Genomic DNA, 9,791 nt, shown 5'->3' on the forward strand with positions numbered 1-9,791 from the left:
AAACAGTCATGGTGCACGCGAGTAAATATAATATTTCATGGGAGTCTTAGCCTAGCAAGGCACTTTTATTTTATTTCTTTTTTAAAGAAAACTTAGGCCATTAAAAAATATATACATGTTTAGCGTCCCCGCCCGCTTCCTTTTTGGGGGCCGCCTCCTTTTTTCTTTTTTTGTTGATTTTTTTTTTTTTTTTTAAAGAAAAAAAAACATGAAAAACACTGCTAAAATGGATCTATTTCTGATTTTTAAAAAAAAAAAGGGTCGGCGGCCATCTTGAAAAATAGCCCAACTGTCAGGGAAAATGTACCGAGCGGCCATTTTGAGCGGCCCTTTTGAAAGAAAAAAAAAAGAAAAAGGGCCGCCTCCTTCCTATTTAAAAAAAAACCAGGACGCTAAACATGTTTTGTTTTTTTATTTGGCCTTACTTTTGAGAGATTATTTTTGTTAGTGTCGTTTTGCGATTCCAGTGTTTATTATGCATTGGCAGAGATCTTTTCGTTGTTCGTTTATTAAAGGCCCACTGCACTACTGGTAGCTACTTGTGCCCTCTATATAACAATCAATTCCTAATCGGTGACCATTGGTCCCCCATGATCCTCTTTTTCTTATGTTAACTGAGAGCTGAGTTGATGAGATAACCACCTATCCAGTGACCTTGCAGAGCGGTCTAATCCCTCCTGTAAACTACGGCTTTAAACACGAAAATTGAGCTTTCTAACTTCATACAGCAATTTCTTGTTTTCCTTTTTGTATTCGTTATTGTTGTGAATACCTTGCTTTAACTCAAAGAAATGCCTCCCCCCCCCCCCCCTCCTCCCCCTCTAATAAATTTGTCTTGCATCCATCGAGTTAGACGGGTGCCTCACGGTGAGAGCAATTATTATGTTCGTCTTATTATAGTATTGCGTCATTCGTTATTGTACTCTGTCAACCCACCAACTGCAGTGTACGGCGTCATCGTCGAAAGAAAGAAACTGAATTTAGATAAGGATTAAGAGTCGAGAACGGTCCAACGAATAGTCTTCTTTCTCTAATAATGCAATGAAACGTCAAAGCTTTCGTCTAGTAATTATATTTAAATGTCTTTGGGGAGCGCGCTACGCGCGCTCTGTAAGTGATTCGCACGCATCGCGTGCTCCGGCGTGCTCACTACCGCCCCCCTAAAATGAAATCCTGGCTACGCGCTTGAAAACGGATTGTTTTTCTACGTGTAAATAAATGGCAACTGTGAGCTATGTCTTATAAAAAGCAGAAATTTACCGAGGATAACTCTGTACATCATTTTTTTGTTAAACGCCGCCTTGCCCGTCATAATCTAAACAAGCTCTTACGCCACTCCCGGCCCCCCACTCAGTGTTATTTAGGGTACGCATATGCGTGTTCCAACCGACCCCCCTTTTCAGCAAAAGTCCGGTGTGTAAAGTCAATACGGCTCGACCTTTTTCTTTTGTATACGAGCCTTTTCAGCATCCCCCCCTTTTCAGCAAAAGTCCGGTGTGTAAAGTCAATACGGCTCGACCTTTTCTTTTGTTACGAAAAGGACATTTTGGCAACACGCATGCGGTCATTTGAAACCTGAGTGGGGGGGCCGGGACGCCACTGCTACCAAATACATCCCACACACTGAGGACTACATGTATGTTCTTCAGGGACCCGTTTCACAAAGCCTTTTTTTTTCAATGACAAATTACAAAATTCTGTGACAAATCTGCTGATTACCAATCAGAAGCAAGGATCTTTTAGTAGCTTATAACCAAAACTGTTATTTGTCACTGATGACAAGTTCTGTGAAACTCCCCCCTGAATATTGTACTCCGAAATGCTTTCTTCACCTCCGGCAGGCTGGTTGGTCGCTCGTTGAACGATTTTGCACAAAGCACATTTTGACGGCAAGATTAACTTGTGCAACCATGCAATGAGGTACAGGGGTGTTGTTTGTGTGGCACAATTATGAAGAGTTAAATCCACACAGTCATCCGTTTCTTGGAATAGTAATTGCCTCATCATTCGCTGACACCAAAATTGGCTAAATTACCAGTTAACGTGTATGCAGGTCTCCGGGGCAGCAAAAAAAAACTGTCGCCCACCAAAGAAACTATTCCAGCTTGCCATCAAATCTCGACATGGCTATAGATTAAGGGCACAATACCTGGCATTACATTAGACCTGTCGGTAGTAAAAGTGAAATCCATTCTGGGTGAATTGACAACACCTTTGATTAGGTATAAACACCCGAATTGATTACTATTCCAGTCTAGTCTGCAAGCACAGACCCTGGTCAGTCGTAAAAGAGAGTCTGCACTATAAAACTACCATAGGCCATGTACTATACAACCAGTAGGTACCTGGGCTAGGCTTCTCTCAAGGCAAAATGATATTTGATAAAGTGTCAAATTAGAGTCTGTGCTTGACACAACCAGTGGGTAGCTTGGCTAGGCTTCTCTCAAGGCACAATGATATTTGATAAAGTGTGAAATTAGGGTCTGTGCTTGCAGACTAATTCCAGTCTTGCATTACGTTGTAATTAGCTTATGAATGTTAAAATGGGTAGCTCCCTCTTATCGAAATGAATTAATCACTGCATACAGACGAACAAAAGATCTTCGACCATGCAAAAAACATTTTGTAATTGTTCTTCCTATTCTGACCAAAAGAAAACATAAAGTGTATGTTCATTTGCCCATGCTGCCCGGGTTTTATGGAATAACCTCCCTGGCTCACTTAGAAACATTAATACCATAGATAAGTTTAAGTCTGCATGCTTTCAAAATACTCTTTAATATTCTAAATGTTAGATAAATAAATGAACGCAGTAAATTAGTTTCTCTTTGCTTTTTTGTCTTCCCAAGTGTATAGAGACAAGAATGGTTTTTCTTTATTAGTATTATCATTATAACCATTATTATCATCATCATCATTAGTGTCGAATTCCCCATGACAATCCACTACTGGGCCTTTAAATGCCGTCACCGATTTCTTCATCTAGACGATGTCTCCATCTGTTCCACGGGTCTATCAAGAATCCAATAACACCACCGATACAGAGCAGAGCTCCCGCCAAGCAGAAACAAGATCTGTAATCGTTGGTCCAATCGAAAAGTAGTCCTGTATTCAAAAGAAGATATAGCATGCTATTTTAAAGAGAAGGTTGAGTTCTGGGAAGAGGTGAAAAATAAGTTGTGAGCGTTATAATTCTTATTATGCAAGTGTGGAAGAACATCAGATAAGACATGTTCCCTGAAAAAGCATGGCTCTTCAAAAGCCTTCATATTCTAAATATGTCATGTATGATGTAACATCGTAAAAATCCAGGGTAAGATTTTTACGTCACGTGTACGTGTAGTCCCATATACATCTTTCTGTGTACAGTGTTTGTAACTTTACCAAGACTTGGCCAAATTTCTTATCATTGTGATGATTCCAGAACCTTGCAATACACACAAATTCGTATATGCTAGATGATCAACCTTTTCTGGTCGATTCCACACCGTTTCTTTCACAATGCAATCGCATGACCAGAACTCAACTTCATCTTTAAATCAATCAAATGAGGGAGACATATCACCGAAGTTCAATATTCGTTCTGAAGGACTCCAATGACTTGTAATGATGAGAAGCTAATATATTAACTTCAATTTCTCTTCTGCCTTAAAGTTTTAAAATTGGCAAAAGATTATGCCACTATAATAATTACGATATTGCTACGATTAATTAGAATGCTGAAGAAGAAAACAAAAATAAAAATACTTTTCTTCGTCCTCTTTGCCACCTTACAATGGAATTTTTCTTCCTCTTCTACTTAATCAGCTATTTTTTATTTAAGGTTAACATGATGCAGCGTGGCTACTAGAAATCAATGAATTTTAGTCCTGCCATAAACTGAAACAAAATAAATCCATGTTAAAGTGACTGTAGTGACATACCTAGTAAATACGTTACCAAGAGCTGTGAAATCCCCGTGAAGAAACTCTGCAAGCCGAAAGCGCTGGCCAGTTCTGAGGGCGCTGTATACATTTTAGTCATGACCGGACACAATGGAATTTGGGCTCCCGTCGACAGTCCGAAAATGATGGCATAGACAACAAAGGCTGGATATGTTCCAAATGTAACAATGATGTAAAGGCTACAGCCTGCGAGTACTGAAGTCAACCCGTAGAGCTTGGTCGGTGTGATGAGTTTGAAATCGAGAAGGAATCCGTGAGTGAGACGACCCACGAGGCTACAAAGTCCCATGATAGTGAATATGAAGGACGCCCTCAGCTCGCTCACGCCTGATGATACGACGTAACTGGGCAGGTAGACATACGAAGGGTAGTATCCACCTCCTTGAAATGTTGCTATGAGGCAGAGGAGAAGAACGTTCGAATTTTTCCACAAAAGGTTGAAACCGAACAAATCGAGAAAATTATTAATAAACTGACGAAATTTTACAACACAGTATTGGCAGGACTTTCTCTTTGTGTTAATATCATGCTGCAGTGATGTCTCAGTATGGAATTTTTCAATCGATTCGCGAGGCTGTATATATTTCTTCCTGTCCATCTTGTGAATTGCATTCTCAGATTGTACATCAGGGTAGATTACGGTGTCGTCAGGACCATTGCGGACTACCTGCAATGGATCTCCAGTGTGAGCAGGATCAACCACTGACACGAGCGGTTGTAGTTCTACTGTCTCCCCATGCTCAAAAGAATTCATGGAACTGTCAGCCGGAAGATTAAGTATGATCTCAATTTCCCCATCAACTGCATCTTCATCTTCGAGGTAGTCATTCGTCAGTGGACGTGGAGCATTTCTTCCTTTCGTATCTTTTTTCCTTTTTGACCACCAGGTCAAGGGTCGGTATACTGCTGCGGTGACGCTCAGGTTCGCGACTAGACCTGCCACGATAAGAAGTGCACCTCTCCACGTGAAGACTTCAATGAGCAGCGCCATCAACGGTGATCCAGCCATGATGCCCAACCCCACTCCAGAGTATGCTAACCCGTTTGCTCGGCCCAGCCATTTATCAAAGTAGACACTGACGATAATGACAGTTCCTTGATATACCAATCCCATCGATGTACCTATGAACGATAATAGGGTAGTAGGCAAGAATAGGCAAATAAGCAAAGCAGGGAATAACGTAACAGCATAAGGGACTGAAGTCTTGAATTTTAACACCTAACTTTAAAAAAAAGTTAACCAAATGTGTATCCTTACTTTTCTTCGGACATTGACCCTTTAGCCTAATAGTGAAGGCATAGGCAAACATTAGATTGTAGATGTCAATCCCTTTTCCATGTCGGACAAAGTATCCAACTCCTAAACATTAATTATATTACCCGAATAATATTCAGTCAAGCTTTAAAGAGCTTGGTTCCAGAACATCCATAAAACTAACTTCTGTTTCATTGTTTCGGATTTCATAGACAAAGCATGTTTTGGGACCAAACTAGTGTTATGGCCCGAACTTTTTGTTATTTCCCCCAAAAGAACATTTATCATTTTGAATGTTTCAGTGTATGTTTTTTTCCTGGAAATGAGTGAAAACGGATGTGGCATGCTTTGGAACCAAACTTTTGTTTTAAATGTTTTTCAAGGAAAAATATTGCGGACTGTTCATTACATAACGTGATAACATGGTATACATGTTACTAACCAATTAAACAGGAGCATATAAAGATCTGCCATAGTTTGTTGGTCATAGAAAGCAATAATATCGATGTCATCGCACAGAAACCACCAACAAAGACGATAGGACGACATCCGAATTTCTGATTTAATGCACCCGCCACAGGAGCTGAAAGGAGCAAAACACACATAACAGTTTCTGATTTAAAAATACAAAGCGTACTCGATCATTGATTAGGTCAGGGGGTTAATATTATTGTATAAAAGCCAACACTGAATTGTGAAAGTACAGTGACTTTTGGCGGAAAAGGAAAATTATATTTTGGAAGGAACAATTTACTGCATAGCAATAAGTGTTCAGAGTGCTGCGCTTTACTTCTTTAAATTCGACACTTACAATGTTATCTAACTTGGTTTATGTCACAGATTATAGAGATTTAACAAAATGACATTCCATCAACAACAAGATGACACAAACATTAACAAAAATGTATGGTCTAGTTTGATAATGACATTCCATTGCTCGTAAGTACTGAGATGAAAATGTAAATTTTAGTAAGTTTACCACACCCATCTAGCCCCATGACCGACATACTATTACCTATCACGAATCTTGGTGCATTCGCTAGTGTACTCGCCCATGAGACTTGTGAAGGGGTGACTCCAAGTCTTTTCTCCCATTCAACTGTCAGGAGAGGCATGTAGGAGCTCTGCATTGACACGATGGCTCGTCCAATGAAAGCTGCTATAACAACCACCACCGCCCATCTGCCATCTACCGGGCTCGCTGATTGGCTAGGAACATGATGTCTGGTATCTCCATCAACATCAATAGAAGATGTGGACGGTTTGTTTGCCGCCATAATTTATCCGTGAGAAAAAATATATTTGAGAATACAATGACGAATATTCTGTGAATAAAAAAAGAGACAATTAGTTTTAGTGTTAACAGTGTCAATATTATATTGACAAGTGGGTTCTTTCCTTAAACTTCCTTGTCATTCATTGTATATGATTGTGTCTTGGGGTAGTGGTTAATTCACATGGCTTTCAATCGTAAGGTTGAGGGTTTGAACCCTTGCCCTGCATTGATGTCATTGTTCAAGGCATTGTCATTAATCTACATTTGTAACTCTCCATCCAGGTGCACATTGATATTTGAGCTAGTAACTTTGGTGGCTTGGCTAGGTAAATGTAATCAACACGTAGCTAAGCCGAAAAGGGGGAAATGTTTTTCTTCATTCATGTTTTCAAAAAGACAGTGTCACCAATAGTAGTAAATGGATGCTAAGGAATACTCGCTAAGGTGAATAGAATAAAGTTAATTTTCTCAAATTTCATAGCGAAATATATACGTATTGTATATATATATATATATATATATATATAATAAGCAAATAATTACCGTTGGTGCAGATGATGGGACAAACTATCCCTTCCGAGGCGATCTGGATGTAGCTATCTTTCCGAAGCGAAGCTGAGAAAAAATAGCGTATACACTCAGATCGCCGAGGAAGTGATAGTTAGCCATCGCCTGACACCAAAAGGTGATTATTTGCTTTATATTCCACATCAGTAACATTTCACTTCTTCCGTCGTTTTAGAGCAACAAGTCATCAATTAACAGCTAGCAAACGGTGTACGATACGTACAGTGCATTGCAGTACGTACACGCAACGTATATAATTAAAGTGCGTTGCACTGTGATATAGTACTACTATAGTGTGGTGAATTGTGACGTCATCAAAAATCTATTTTTAGAATTTCACATTTTTTTTCCTCATTTTCTGAAAGAGCATCAAAAATATTATCGGAATGTCGAAAACCAATTGAATATATTAAGTATTGGCTGAGATATGACCATCTGAATAAATAGATGTTCTATGGGAACTCAGTGTTATAGTGCTCTAGTTCATAACATTAGGAACCAGAGCACTATAACAGTGAGTTTTTTTTTTTTTTTTTTGGGGGGGGGGGGGGGGTGGGCTGATTTTGTTATTATAGATTTCTGTAGATGTGTTTTTGATGTTGCATAGATTATTCATTCGTGCCTGCGCGGCAAATCACATAATTAATACTTTTACTTCTTACCTAATGATACGTATTATTAGGTGGTCTCCAACAACAGACCACCTATTGATTTTGTTAGAATTTTCTTTCTTTATTTTTATTATTATTAGGTGGTCTGTCGATGACAGATCACCTATTGATTTCGCTAGAATTTTCTTTCTTTATTTTTATTTCTTCCGTACACTTTTTTGTCCACACGTTCATTCGAAATCGACATTGTCAATTTCCTTCAAATTTCTGTCAGTCATCAAGCCCTATGATTTCAAGTCAAATCAACTTTTTCAAGGTCACTAGGTCATCGTGACGTCATCCAGGCGCCATTTTGTAAAAATCAGGTCATTATCATATCTCGATAACGATTAATCAAAAATAAACCATATTTGGTATACATCAACTTCAGGTCAAAGGTCAACTAAAATTGTCAACAAATTTCGCGCGCGCACCTCGACGCGCACGTACGCGCGCATCAAAATTTTATAATGCTCTGATTCGTCTAAAATTAATTTTGCATACGTTTCAGGCCATTTTAAGCATTTTGCAAAAAAACGCGCACACGTGCATGCGTGCGCGTTTTCGCGCGTACTTGCATTTTGCAACGTAGAATCGCCAAATTTTTTCTGTCATCATATTTGGCACATTTTTTCAAGTATTTTGATACCTTGTTCACCTTTTTCTGACCATTAATAACGGAATGAGCGTCCGTTAAGATACGCATCCGTGCGTGCGAGCTCTTGTAATACATAACATACATGTGCGAAAACATGCCTATACAAAATTCATTGTAACTCTTCAGAATGGACAGATACCCCCAATTTTCTTTCATATTTAGATAGATTATGAGTCGGAGATATGATTTCATGTCTCATTTGACCCTCAATTAACTCATGACGTCATCATAATGACCTCCGAACTCAAAATTTCAATTTGCATATTATTACGTCAGCAGATTTTTAGAAAATTGATTGTATCTCTGTAAATATTGATTAATTTTCTTTCAAATTTTGATATGTTCTACCCGAGAATATTCTCTACAAATGCAGTAACCACGATATTTCATTTTGACAACGGAATCATGGCGTATTTTTGCGATAAAAGGAGGCATGTCAATTTTTCACATTTTGCGTGTATTCTCTATGGGACATGACTTTTTCTCAAAACTGGATTCTACATTCTTGTCTTTCGCGAGCAATATCTCCGTCGTTTGATCTTCGTTTACGCTGAGCTTTGAGTATGTTGTAGCTGAGAAAATATGCTATCGTAAGTGTGCCCTTTATTTTTCGATCAGATGCCGGGATCATGCTCATATTTCACTTACAAAGTGGGATTTGAGATTTCCATTTTTCGTTTACGTGTAATCTCTATGGGAAATGTTTTGGTATATCGGTAACGCACTTGACTTCCGACCTCGAGGTCCCTGGTTCGAGTCCGGGCGTCTCTAACAATTTTTTTCTTCACTTTTTTTTCTTTTTGACCTTTTACTGTACCATCTCCTTTGAATATTAAAACACGTACAATCGCAAATAATGTAATAAACAACCATATTTCCTTTATTATTCCCCTATTATCACTTGATCCATTACTTTTCGCGTGTAATCCTTATTGGAGATGACTTTTTCTCAAATCTGGATTCTACATTCTTGTCTTTTGCGAGCAATATCGCCGTTATTTCGGCTTGATTTTTGTTGATTTTTGAGTATGTTGTAGCTGAGACTATATGCTATCTAAATGTTCTCTCATTTTTTTCAGTCTGATGTCATCATGGTCTGTTAATGATAATCATCAACATCATCATGATCATCATCATCATCATCGTCATCACAATTACTATCAAGATCATCATCATCATGATCATCATGACGATCATCATTGTTTACATGTCTATATAACTTCTCCCTTTCTCAAGATAGTAAATATTATAATCTATCATAAGACTTAAAGACAGACCACCTTATTCGTCCTCGTGACGAATTAAATTCTAGTTTATTTTTATTTCTTCCGTACACTTTTTTGTGCACACGTTTACTCGAAATTGACATGGTCAATTTCCTTCAAATTTCTGTCAGTCATCAAGCCCTATGATTTCAAGTCTAATTAACTTTTTCAAGGTC

General features: G+C 38.5%; 1 protein-coding gene across 1 annotated transcript; it reads right to left on the reverse strand.

Moving 5' to 3' along the window:
- Nucleotides 1-2,667: 2,667 nt before the first annotated feature.
- LOC583144 (monocarboxylate transporter 9-like) lies at nt 2,668-6,686 on the reverse strand. Its single transcript, XM_011669565.2, has 4 exons — nt 6,215-6,686; nt 5,642-5,782; nt 3,924-5,066; nt 2,668-3,105 (listed from the first exon to the last, which is right to left on the reverse strand). The coding sequence occupies exons 1-4, from the start codon at nt 6,474-6,476 to the stop codon at nt 2,957-2,959; spliced, it is 1,695 nt and encodes a 564-aa protein (XP_011667867.2). The 5' UTR covers nt 6,477-6,686; the 3' UTR covers nt 2,668-2,956.
- Between the last annotated feature and the right edge of the window lie 3,105 nt (nt 6,687-9,791).

The sequence above is a fragment of the Strongylocentrotus purpuratus genome, unplaced genomic scaffold, assembly GCF_000002235.5.
Source record: "Strongylocentrotus purpuratus isolate Spur 01 unplaced genomic scaffold, Spur_5.0 spur5_scaffold_12, whole genome shotgun sequence".
Lineage (NCBI taxonomy): Eukaryota > Metazoa > Echinodermata > Echinoidea > Camarodonta > Strongylocentrotidae > Strongylocentrotus > Strongylocentrotus purpuratus.